The following is a 13,967-nucleotide window of genomic DNA, read 5'->3' on the forward strand; positions in this document are numbered from 1 at the left end:
GAGATGGGGTGTTTTGGGGGCGGCCGGACCACCCCAAGGGGCTGGGGGTGGTCGGACCACCCCCTTGGCCATGGGGGTGGTTTGATCACCCCCAGACAAGCCAGGGGGTGGCCCCAGCCACTCCCTTGGCCAAAAATGGGGTGGTCCGGCCTCTCCATTTTGGCCAAGGGGGTGGCTCCAGATTTGGTCTTTTTTTTTTTTTTAATATTATACTCAAAACGACGTCGTTTTGGGATAGGTGGGTGTTGTAGTTTTAGAGCACAAAACGGTGTAGTTTTGGGGTGAGGGTATAATGGGCATAAAAAGTCAAAATGTTTGACTTTAATGTTGAAATTTAACATAAGGGTTCAAAGTGAGAGCAAACAAAAGTTCAGGGGGCCTGAGTGAGAGTTTTGTTAGTTCAGAGGGTGTTTGTCAAATCGGCTGGAAGTTCGGAGGGGAGGGGGGGTCTTAGTGAAGTTTCCCCAACCTTCAGTTTAATGTAGATATTATTGTTGTAGACCAAACCAATGATTTTGAGTGTTTATGTACCTGCCTTTCATGGGACTAATCATGATAAATTATTGAGGTTTTTTGTTGTTGTTCAACATGGATGATGTTATACATCGAAATAAATGATTTTAAGTGGTTACGTGCTTACTTATCGTGAAACTGACCATGATAAATTATTGGGTTTTATTGGATATTATTCAAAATAAATAAATAAATATATGTTGGATTATTATTTTGTGAACTATTATACCAAGGTCCATACAGATAATTATTTTGCCATATCGGTAAATTATTATTTGGTATGATGCTTTGGACGGTGAAGAAAATGGTTAAATACTTTGCACTTGGTTTCCTAGTCCTATCTTTTCGATAGCAGGTCATTTTAAGTCTTTGTATTTAATTGTTTTGCTGTATCATGCGTAGTAGTCCATTTTGTATTGCAGACTCTAGCATAGAATTCTGACAAAAATAGTGTAAGAGTCCATTGTGTATTATGACTCTGGCATGGAGTCGAGATAAAAATAATGCGTAAGATTCAATTATGTGTTGCAAACTCTAGCATGAATATGAGATAAAAAATAGTGCGTAAGAGTTCATTATGTGTTAGAGACTCTAGCATAAATTTGAGATGAAAATAATGTGTAAGAGTGCAATGTGTGTTGCGAATTCTAGCATATGTGTAAGATAAAAATCTTACTATTTGGTGAATGAGGATATTTATGAGTGCATATTTCTGTTTCACATGCATCATAAATTTACTGTGACATCTTCAATCATTGGTGATCCTGACATGTCTCTCTTGCAAAGACACATATTGTGAAAATGTGATAACTTCTAAGTCTCAATACTCCCAAACAATCATATTTGCGTTAATTGTGTGTACTTGATGTGCACTTAAGTATGTATATAAAATCATATGATTATATTGTTGGTGTATTTGGTAAATATTTGAGTTACTTGAAAGCTGCAAAGAAGTACTAAGGTACTTGCGGGAGTGCTAGGAATTTTGTGCTAACTTAACGGTAATCCACATTCTTGATGTAGTTAGATATTGTAATGCCGATTATTTTGGTTATCCAGTTAGTGTATTTGTGATGGTGGGAAGAACTATCACGTGGAAATGTGTCATACAAACACTTATAGCTTCATCAACTATTGAGACATGCATAATGTGTAGTTTATTCTGAGACTACGTGTCAGGATACATAACTACATAATTTTATCTTAGGGCTGGGTAATTTAGATGTCATTGTGATGTCATTAGAGATATTTTGAGTTGTATCTGTAACAATTTTCTTTCTTTCCGAATACTAGGAGCTCATTGCGCTACAAGTATATTGACATAAAAGTATTTATTTTTAGAGAGAAAGTTAGTTGAATCTTACATTTGAGCTATGCATACTCACATAGAACATATGTTGGCGAATCCACTGACCAAGAGTATTTGGCTTCTATAGTGTTTTAAGAGCATGCGACTCATATCGGGTTGTTAGAGTCTTTTGTTCTATTAAGTTAGTGGGAGTTATGTGCCTTGTGTATATCATGAGTATTTTTTGTGTTGCCATTTGTGTGCATTTGTGTTAACTATGGCACTGATGTGATACAAGACATTGTGTGTGAGTCTCGGTGAGACAATGTGTATTAGTCTCAGTAGGCTTCATTTGAAAATATAATGATTACCATTTGTGTTATTTGTGTCTTACACTTGCATTCTATTTTCCTTGGTCACGTGATTGTAAGTACTTGTTATATGTCATACATCCTATCAGTGTATTCTAACTTGTTACTTGCAAATACATTTTGATCAGGTTGTGCGTTTAGAATGTTTATTTGTGTTTATCTTGTGGTTAAATGACTTATGCAGTCTAAGTGAGAGATTGTTTTATTTATTCCTTTTAGGTGGACTAACATAGTCATTTGTTTTGTTTTGAGCCTATAATGAGATGGGCCAATTTTGTGGACACATGAGAAAGTCATTTACTCTCACCCTATATATAAGTGAAGTTTGCTCATTAGGCTTCACTAGGTCATTATGTGAAAATTAGGGTTGAGAGTAATAGTCTCCCTCCACACACAAAACACAGTTTTCTTCTACATGTTTGGACATCTTCATGAGATTCATGAAGGTAGATATGGAAAGCTTGCCATGAGAATATTGAAGGTATGACATTGTTAGATTTATTTATACATGCTATGGGGAGATAACATATTTATTATTGATTTATTCTAACAGTTTCCTGACCGTTCTGGATCGATAAGGAGTAGATCTAATATTCTCAAGAGCAATCTGTGCTTTTATGGTTGTTTTCTGTTAAGGATGGGTATTTTCTGTTTTTTGTTGTCTGTATTTTTGTTTAAATAATTATTGTCCAAACATTTTGGAGAAAAATGAACTACCTATGCATTGAGTTGAGTCTGTTTGGAACAGATCTAATGTTACAACTGAAAAGTAATAATACGTTAGCGGATATTGATGTCATAGATAGGTTTTGAATGTTTGATTTTTATGTAAGCATCTATGGTTTGTAACCTTGTAATTTCGGCTATGATTTTTTAGATCTTTTTGCTCTGTGATGTAAGAGTATTATGCTCGTGATCCTTCTCCAATAAAACTGAAATTTTTTCAAAAAAAAAATTACGTAAAGTTGGGAACAAAATTTTACCACTATTTTTTTTTTTAACGTAATTACTTGATTAATAATGTTCTCATTTTAGTTTTTTTTTTCTTCTTCTTCTTTTCTTGATAGTGGCAAAATAATTACTAGTATTTGTTCTATCATGGATATTAAGACCTTTATGAAATTATTGTAGAAAACGACATAGGAGGTCAAGTGAAGACGTCGTATCCCGGCCCGGCGAAGAAACAATCAAACAAATGAATCATTTTCGAAAGGAGCCCACCAACTGGTCTGTGCCATGTGCATCTTGTCGCCTTCACTCAGGACCTTTCAGAAATTATGGTCGCAATTATTACAATTATAGTCATTATTTGAATAATTTGATGATATTAATTGATATTAATTAAATCTAAGAGAAAATTCCCACATATTTTTTTCATTTTAATTAAATATTTCACATGTTAATATAAATTAAATTATTACATTTATAACTATTTCTTATTAGTTCAAGCCCTCCTTAGATTCAAAAATTCTGCATCTTTGTAATTTTTTTTTTTTTTATCAATTTTGTTTTTGGTAGGATTTTTGTTTTCCAAATCTACAATTTGAGTGAAATAAGCAGTACTTACCCGCCCACTTCGAATGCCAATGCCCTGTTAGCAGCTTCCCGATCCAATTCTTCATCGGTAAGCGGTTCATACATATATGCATTTACAACAATCCCAATAGACCCACCTTGTTTTTGCTGCATCAGAATTCATCTTCCTAATTAAATTAAATTCATCTTCCTAATTTAATTTAATTTAATTCAATCAATCAATCAATCTGCCTTAACAATATTAGGGGTGTAAAAAAAACCGGAAAATCGGGAAACCGGTTGGGAAAAACCGGTAACCAAGATGCTTGGTTCCGGTTACCAATTTTAGAATTTTTAAATACCCGGTTATAACCGGGTATATATTGTTTTGCTTGTTTTTTTTTTTTTTTTAAGCACAAAAAAAAAAGGTTTACCCGGTCCGGATAACCGGGTACCAACTGGAACTGGTAGGTTAATTGGGTACCCGGTTCCAGTTTTCAAAAATAAAAATTAGGTACCCCAGTCCTAGTTTAGATTTTCAGTTTTAGCCAATAACTGGGACCGAGTTTTCACCCTTACTTAACATGCAACCATCCTCTTCATTTTAAGTGAAAGGGAGAGATACATTTTATAATAGTCTAGATTTTTTTATTTTTTTATTAATGCTATTAAAAAGTATATGAAAAACACATATTATTAAAAGAAAAAATCAAAATGTTCTTTTCATATGCTAAGAGATTTTAAATACCGAATAAAAAAAAATTTCTCGGACACAGTTTAATTTTTTTTTTTTTTTTTTTTGAATCTCCTTTAGATTACCTGAAAATGGTTGCGGTATAAATCAACAGCCATGGCATGAGACAACAACATGTTGTGCATGGCAACGATAGGCTCTATGTCGGAATTGCCGACAGAACAGTTTCCAAAGGCTTTGAACACCGACCCGGTGGGTACTTTCCCCTTAAATAGCCCAAATCCCTGGATAGGTTCGGCTCATTCATGGTCGCCCGGCCAGTACTTAACTCGATCTCCGAAGCTCTTAAAACAAATTTCCCAAAAATATGTAAAATCTTTCCTACAGGAAAACGCTAAACAATTTAACCACGTAACTATAATTAATCTTTACAATTAATATTTGTGTCATAAAAATAATAAACAAGAAAACTTTTAAGATAATTAGTGATTCAATAATTAACTTACTGAATTAGAGGACTGAGCCATCCGCCCCGATCCTCGAGTTCCTGGGGCAGTTCATTGTGGTGTATTGTCACAAATGGCTCAATTCCTTGCATCAAAATCCATGGATTATGGTTTGATTTCTCGAGAGCAGAAGTATGCTTAATTAAAAGCAAACCAAACAATTACCTACGTACCTCTAGACAATAAGTTGTCTATAATTTTGTTATAAAATGTGATTCCTCTTGGATTAATTTCACCAAACCTTCCTCCTGTTAGAGTTGAAGAACTCAAATGAGTTGGTAATTAAACAGATTAAGGTGGGCTAAATGATTAGTGTTAATGCATATATACTGGGAAGGATTCTGGCCCAAGAAATCGAGAACCGATATGCATTAACCCCCAAAGATTGCAGTGTCTCAATGTCTTCCTGTGCAGCAAATAGAACAAATTATTAATGTTGTTTTTCTTCTTCTGATAATTTGAAGGTTGGTGAATTATATTGATGAAAAATGATTCAAATTTTTACCAAGTAGCGATGGTAATGATCAACAGCAACATCCCCATTTTCATTATTAATTATATTTCCTGAAAAATGTGATAAAACTCACACATATATATATATAAGCCAACATTAATCAAGAAGAGTAATGATAAAATTCCTTCCCCATTATATACAAACTTTTACCTGGGATATGACTAAATATGTCCCAGTTGTTCATACCCTTACCATCTTCAAGATATGCACCTTCAACCTATAACATTGCACCAAAGAAATCTGATCAGACTGAACCAAAATAAGCAATAAAAGAAGAAAGAAGAAGAAGTGCCTAATATGATGAAGTGCTTATTCCAAAGAGGAATCCATCTGGGAAGTGAGATTTTCTTATGTCTTCTTCTTCTTCTTCATATTTATCCGAACTTTGAGCTGAAAAATCAGCAGAAGAAGAAAGAACAACAATAGAAAGCAGAAAGAAAAAGAGCAGTGCTGCCCTGACTGTCATTTTTGAAGTACTTCTAAGGCTTTTTTTTTTTTTTTTTTGGTTTGAATTGGTGGGAAAAAGCAGCCCAAGCATATAGATATGATTCACATGATTCATCTACGGGCAAGGCCAAAGAGTTGGTGGCCTTTGGGGCCACGCACAAGTTGTGGGGTTGTCACTTGTCAAGAATTGTTGATAATGGCTCAAATTGTCAACAAGTGTGAAAATAATTGCTGGAAAATATCAATATTCAAGTTGGTGGGCTCAAGTCATATTTATCTATAAGAGGATAAGGTTAGTTTTAAAAGGAGTCCAAGAACAACTGGAATTTGATTTTTTTGGAGAAAACGTGTGTGGATAAACATGTGGGTTGCAATGCTTATCTTCATCATGAAAATACTTTGTATTCATGATGGTTTCGTTTTTCCAGTAGCAATTAGATTAGAATTGTTTCTCCTCTTTTTTCGAGATTAAGCCATTATAAAAGGACATGCTGTCCTTGGTTAAGTGGGGATCCGAAAATTCAAATTGGTGAGAGCACTTTGTGACATTTACAAAGTGTAGAGAGTTTTTCTTTACTGGGTATTTGAGAAGGACAGTTGAGTGGGGTGTACAAGGGGTTAAGGGCTTGGGTTTGGGATATTAAACTTGAGCGGTTCAGACTTGTACCATTGTACTCAATATTTCTCAATAGTAAAGAAGGAGACCGGATCACGCCCCGTGGACGTAGGCATATTGCCGAACCACGTAAACTCTTTGTGTACGTGTGTGATTGATGTGTGTTCTCGTGCGTTTTCTTTTCAAACTTGTCTTTCGCATAAAGGGCTGGTGGGAAATTGGTAACCAATTAATTATCAATTTTCCCAACAATTGGTATCAGAGCTTGGTTGCGGATTTCTACTCGTTAAGAAGAAATGCAGTCCTTGAAGTTTGAGATTGAAAGGTTCGACGGAAGAATGAACTTTGGCTTGTGGCAAATACAAGTCAAGGACATCCAATCTGGGCTACACAAAACGTTGAGAGGAGTAAGTTCGGCAGATTGCTCCAAAAACACTAATAGTGTTTCTCTCGCTGTAGTGAGAGATGATTATAATGATGCTCTTTGATAAGAGCATGTACATCCTCTGGCATGACTGCTAAAAATGTCAGGATAATGGATGTGTTCTATTAGCGGGTCCACATTTGCATACGAGACATTGGTTTGGTTTTTTGATGTTGGGTATGTGGTGGAAAAGGGTGTCGATGGCTGATGAACTTCCGGGGGAACCAAACATGGAAGTTGCACCATATCTTTCAGCAGGATTTTTTCGACATGTGCCGAAAATGAAAATTCTTGGAATGGTTTAATTCTAAGTGCATGTGCTCTTTATGGTGAAGCATGATAATTCTTGTGGAATTATTACTGTTGGTGTAGACAGTGTTTTGTACGACATCCCAGGGCGTGGGGATGGGCATCGGTCAAGATGCGGACCTGAGGTCTCAGGTGGAGGTTGCCAAATTTTCGCCAAGGTGGAGATTGTTGATAATGGCTCAAATTGTCAACAAGTGTGAAGATAATTGCTGAAAAATATTAATATTTAAGTTGGTGGGCTCAAGTCATATTTATCTATAAGAGGATAAGGTTAGTTTTAAAAGGAGTCCAAGAACAACTTCGAATTGGATTTTGGAAAAAACGTGTGTGGATAAACATGTGGGCTGCAATGCTTATCTTCATCATGAAAAGACTTTGTATTCATGATGGTTTCGTTTTCCCATCAGCAATTGGATTAAAACTAGTCTCCTATTTTTCGTGATTAAGCCTCTATAAAAGGACATGTAGTCCTTGGTTAAGTGGGGATCCGGAAAATTCAAATTAGTGAGAGCACTTTATGATATTTACAAAGTGTAGAGAGTTTTTCTTTACTGGGTATTTGAGAGGGACAGTTGAGTGAAGTGTACAAGGGGTTAAGGGCTTGGGTTTGAGATATTAAACTTGAGCGGTTCAGGCTTGTACCATTGTACTCAATATTTCTCAATAGTAAAGAAGGAGACCGGATCACGCCCCGTGGACGTAGGCATATTGCCGAACCACGTAAACTCTTTGTGTACGTGTGTGATTGATGTGTGTTCTCGTGCGTTTTCTTTTCAAACTTGTCTTTCGCATAAAGGGCTGGTGGGAAATTGGTAACCAATTAATTATCAATTTTCCCAACAAGAATATTATTCAAGATCATCATCATGCATTGGTGTTAATGAATTTGGACAATTGCATTATTGCATATAAATGAGTTAAAAGAGGTAAATTTCTTTTATTATTGTTTTGAACTTCTTGGACAGTGCAGTGGAGAAATTGGGCTCCAGTGTATTTACTCGAATATAAGAAAAATACTTAAACTAAAAAAAATTGTAATTATCTATTTTAGTTATTGGTTTTTCTATACACACTTTAATAAATTTTCTAATTTTTTTTTCAAATATTATTATTTTTAATTATATTCTTTCCAACAACTTACTTCTATCTTCTTATATTTCAACAATTTGGATTAACAGTTTTCGGGATGGGTGACGTAATGGCCCGAGAGTGATGAAATCTACAAAATAAGAAAATCAGATAAAAGCTTGATGGGTGTGCCGGCAGGAGATAACTCTAATGTCTAAGTCCGTCAATGTTTTCAGAGAGAGTAGGGAATTCTTTTAATAGTTATCAACCCAAATACTCGGTAGGAATTTCCCTTTTATAGGCGTTGATGGCGGTTTTCTATGGAGTACCACTCCTGAATTTTCAGCACCTGCATTCCCGAGGAGTTAAGTGCACATAATGCTAAGATCGTGGCTGTTGTGGGACCTGTGTGATAGTGGCGCTCTAAGCTCGGCCACGTTCACTCAGCACGTGGCCTTTATCCTTTGGATCACTGGACATCTACTATATCTTCATGCGCTTGTATAAAGGTTTTATATGGCCCTTATCTTCATGGGCCTGCACAAAAATTCCTGTATGGGGGCCCTTTATTGGTATTTGGCTGATCCATTACCCATCAAACACCTTCCACCACCTCCTTCCACTATTAGGAAAAAGAGAGCGATGTTGATTGATGTAATACAGATGTAAAAGGGATTTTTTATTTTTTATTTTTAGAGAAAAATGAAAAAAAAAAAAAAAAAAAAGTTGTTTGTTAATGTGAAAAAAGGAGTTTAAATTTTTTGGAAGAAAGAAAAAACAAAAAAAAAAAAAAAAGGTTAACAAATAGGCTCATCAACATTGGGCTCATATTAAAAAAAAGAAAAGAAAGTAAAGTCCACTTAACCCCCTCAAATTACCACCAAAATGACAATCTACCCCTAAAACTATTAATTGTGACAATTTACCCCTAAAACTATCAAAATAATGACAATGTACTCCAAATTTTAACAAAATGACGAAATTATCCTTACTAAAATAAAAACAAAATACTAAAATTTAATTTTTTTTCTTCAAATTTTTAAGGGCATTTTTGTCCTATTGAAAATTATATAAGGGTAATTTTATCATTTTGCTAGCATTGGAGGATACATTGTCATTGTTTTGGTAGTTTGGGAGGGTAAATTGTCGTAATCAATAGCTTGGGGGTAGATTGTCATTAGAGTGGTAATTTAAGAAAGTTTTTTTTTTTTTGACATGTCCGCACAATGAGGGGGGAGGGGGATTCGAACTAGTGACCTCCGCTTCATTAAGCGTGGTCCCAGCCGATTGAGCTACCTCTTGGGGACAATTTAAGAGAGTTAAGTAGACTTAAAACAAAAAAAAAAAACAAAAAAAAACACACATTGGGCTCATATTTTTGGACGGAAGCACTTTTTATTGGTCTGTTAAAATATTTTATCTTCCCTATTTATGAAAGAAATAAACGCAAAACCATATATAATAGAGAGATTTTTGTTTTTTTTAACCGATAAATATGGCAATTTGGATTTATGGGTCACGTTGTGTATTGGAAGAAATTTTTTAAGAAAATACTAGTTACTCTCCTGATGTTTTTTTTTTTTGTATTTTTCTCGTCTTAGGTATATATTATTTTATAAAAACAAAATGAAAGAAATAAGATCAACTTTTTCTTAAAACATATTTTAACTTAATAAGTTGGATTAATTTTTTTTTTTTTTTTTAATTTAATTTGAAAGAAAACTCTACTAAGGAGGAAAAGTGTGCCTCAACTTTTACAATTGTTGCTCTTTTGTTTTTGTTTTTATTTTTTAAGGATATAACCCCATGTAAAAAAGAAAACAGATTGAGAAAGACAAACTAACTACAATTGGATTTTGGATAGCGATCGACAAGAGATATGCGACCTTTTATCACGTGACTGTGCCCTGACATTTGATTTGGACAACAAATTAAGCTGTCGGCAACCTTTTCCAAAATTAAAGAAAGAATTCAATGAGCAATCCTAAACGTCTATCGCTTCGTGTCTAGCTTTTAAAATTAATTGTAGATTAAAATTAAATAGTAATTTATCATAAATCTAATAATAATTTTTAAAGTTATATCAATTTTGTGAAAAAAAAAAAAAAAAACCCATTCGGTTGGTTTACTTATACGTATGTTTCAAAATTTCAAATTAGACATGTTATTGAGATTTTTAGCTTGAATTTGTTAGTGGGATCATTTGTTGAGTGTGTTATAACATAATGCAACATTCAATTCATGGTGTTGGGTTCTTCGCTATAACAAATTAATAGCAAGAATTTAGTCCAGGTGGGATTTGGGATTGACATCCCCTAAAATTTCCTTTAAATTTAAGATTTTATGTTTTATTGGGAATGAGATCATCTCCTGTCCATTTTGGACCGGAGGGGATCCAGTTCATGGTCAAGATGTCCTTAAAGAGATCCAACAACCACAAAGAGTATGCCACGTGTCTTACTTATTAAATAATAATAAAAAAATATATTATTTAATGTTTTTTTTTTTAAATAAATAATAAAACAATATATATATATATATATGCCTTGGGAGTAGCTGGTCACCCCCAAGGGCCATGAGGTTGGCTTCGGCTATCCCAAACCATTTGGCCACTCTCAGGCTAAATGGTGGCCTTTGCCCAAGGGCCATATAAAAAACATTATATATATATATATATATATATATATATATATATATGTATATATATTTTTTTAAAAAACATATTAAATGATATTTTATTATTTTTTAATAAATGAGACAAGTGGCATCTTTGTAGTCGTTGGATCTCTTCAAAGAGATTTTGACCATGAACTAGATTCCTAAATAGACTGGAGAGGATCACATTCTATTTTTTTGAGCGTAACTTCTTTATTAAATACTGAAATGTGACTTATTTTAAATATTTAGATGAAATAAACAATTAAAATTTAAAAATCTTAAATTTAACGCCAATTTTAGGAGATTCCAATCCCCTGAAAGGACTTTACATCTATTGGGAGACACAGCTTATGTTACCCATTCGTCTACAACATCTACATATGTGGAGTCGTACGAAAGAGATGGACAAAGCTGAGAAAGCGGAAATTCAAAAACCAGAAAATTAATTGAAGCCAACCCATCAAGGAGCCCCGAATTATTGGCTCAATATTCGTGATCATGACCAGACCCAAAACACCCATCTCCTTCATCTCTCTTGCATGAGTCCTAACCAGCTGGGAAGTTAAAATAACATGGAGCAAGAGATGGTGCCGGCGCCGGCGCCGGACATAGAGGCTCAAACTAATAACAAGACAGCCACGGAATCCCCCGGCATCTTTCTCAAAGCCAATCGGCCTGTTACGTTGAAGGTACATAATTAATATAGACCATTAATTATGTTGCAAGAACATCTGTTGACTGTTTGTTTGATTGATTGAACAGTTTGAGGAGGTAGTATACAAGATCAAGACTATAAAAAGGGGATTACTTGAGAGAAAAGGCAAGTCTGAGGAGAAAGTGATATTGAAGGGAATCACAGGGATGGTTCAACCGGGGGAAGTGCTGGCCATGCTAGGCCCATCCGGCAGCGGCAAAACGACATTGCTGACGGCGCTGGGAGGCAAACTTGGCGGGCAGCTTGGCGGAAGCATAACCTACAACGGCAGGCCGTTTTCGAACGCAATGAAGCAAAGCACGGGTTTTGTTAGCCAAGACGATCTGCTCCATCCCCACTTGACTGTGACTGAAACACTAGTATTCACTTCTCTTCTCCGATTGCCAAATAGTTTCACGAAAGAAGAGAAAGTGCAGCATGCAGAAGCTGTGATAACTCAACTTGGTCTAACAAGCTGCAAGAATAGCATCATTGGAGGAAGCTTCGTGAGGGGGGTTTCTGGGGGGGAGAGAAAGAGGGTTAGTATAGGACAAGAAATGCTCATAAACCCTAGCCTGCTATTTTTGGACGAGCCCACTTCTGGTCTTGACTCGACAACTGCTCAGAGAATTGTATCTACTTTGTGGGAGTTATCAAATGGAGGAAGAACTGTTGTTATGACCATACACCAGCCTTCAAGCAGGCTATTTTACATGTTTCATAAGGTTTTGCTGTTATCTGAAGGAAACACTTTGTATTTTGGGAGAGGATCAGGAGCCATGGAGTATTTTTCGAGTGTCGGATACTCCCCGTTGGTTGCCATGAATCCTGCAGATTTTATCTTAGATCTTGCAAATGGTATGTACATGTGACATAATCAATTTACTGCATGATTCTATCCATTAATTCAGAACCACCTATAATGTGGTGTCCCCCATCACACCTTTCTTTATAACAACACGTTTTAAAGCCGTGATAACCATGAATCTATTAGATGAAGAGCGTAGTTAATAAGAAATGTTATTTAATGGACTGCTAGCTATATAACTGGGATGATGTGAAAGTGAAAATCAACCATTGATTTGTCCTTTTTACAAGTTCTTGTGGATCCAAAAATAGGCAGCTAGGCTTTCTTCTGCAGACTTTTGGCTATAAGTCTTGAATTGATAGAACTATGTAGTGACAGTTTCTTCTTCTGTTTGCATAAATTCCTGCAACCAAAAGAGAAGCATAAAAGAGAACCATGTAGAAAAAATCATGCGCACAACATGTTCCATATACCATGCCTCATTCTCGTACTTCTATGTTTGTAGGTGTGTCATCGGATGATATGCATCATGAGGATCAAATCCTGGTTAAGGAGAGTTTAGTATCTGCCTATAAAAGCAATCTTGCTGATAAATTGAAAGCTGAGCTTCAAGAGATTAACGACAATCAATTTCAAGATGGATCTGATGCTAAGCAATTTGGGAGGTGGTCCACAACTTGGTGGCAGCAATTCTGTGTGTTGTTTAAAAGAGGGGTCAAAGAAAGAAGACAAGATTCATTCTCTGGCCTCCAGATCGGTGAGGTTGTGGTGGTAGCATGTCTTTCGGGACTACTGTGGTGGCAATCTGATGTTTCCCACCTACAAGATCAGGTAACAATTCTTATCTCTTTGTATTTTGCACAAATAGGAGATTAGAATTTATGGGAGATACTATGATTCTAAAAATCTTCATCTTTTCTTGCAAAATGATTTTATTCATTATGATATAGATATTAAAATATTAATTAAATGATTAAATCAAGCAAAAGTTTATATACCGCCCTCATGCAATTGACTACCTCATTGTTAATATCCTCCCAAACTCCGTACAATTTGTGTCAATGTCCTCCATAAATTATCAAAAAATATCAATGTTTCCTGATTGACAAAAATACTAGATCTTAATTGTTTTTTTTTTTAAAAAAATAATAATAAAAAATAAAAAAAAGGTGGCTAAACTACTCCCAAGACCTCGGTGTTCATGACCGAACCACCCCAGGTGTCCAGGGGTGGATGGGCCACCCCTGAAACTAATGGGGGCGGTTTTTCGAACCACATCTTTTTTTTTCTTCTTCTTCTCTTTGTTGGCCTTAGAGGATACATTGACAATTATTATTATTATTATTATTTTGGTAGTTTAGTGGAACATTTACTAGTAGCTTAACCTTTTAGGATAAATGTTGATTTAATATAGTATCAAAGCAAAAGTAGTAAGATCAAATCTTATCTCCATCAATTTAGTTTTAATTTACATGTTGGGTTTCGCTTGTTAATGGAGATGGAAAGTTTAAACTCACATGTGAGGGATAATGTTAAATTATT

General features: G+C 35.2%; 1 protein-coding gene and 1 pseudogene across 1 annotated transcript; one reads left to right on the plus strand and one right to left on the minus strand.

Moving 5' to 3' along the window:
* The window catches only part of LOC132174484 (beta-glucosidase 18-like), a 12,709-nt pseudogene extending 6,776 nt beyond the window's left edge, over positions 1–5,933 (minus strand).
* Positions 5,934–11,502: 5,569 nt separating this feature from the next.
* Positions 11,503–13,301, plus strand: LOC132174485 (ABC transporter G family member 9-like). The gene is made up of 3 exons (XM_059586134.1): positions 11,503–11,612; positions 11,686–12,475; positions 12,931–13,301. Exons 1-3 carry the CDS (start codon positions 11,508–11,510, stop codon positions 13,299–13,301), a joined length of 1,266 nt encoding a protein of 421 aa, XP_059442117.1. The 5' UTR covers positions 11,503–11,507.
* Positions 13,302–13,967: the final 666 nt, after the last annotated feature.

This window comes from Corylus avellana, chromosome ca3 (assembly GCF_901000735.1).
Source record: "Corylus avellana chromosome ca3, CavTom2PMs-1.0".
In the NCBI taxonomy this organism is placed as follows: Eukaryota; Viridiplantae; Streptophyta; class Magnoliopsida; order Fagales; family Betulaceae; genus Corylus; species Corylus avellana.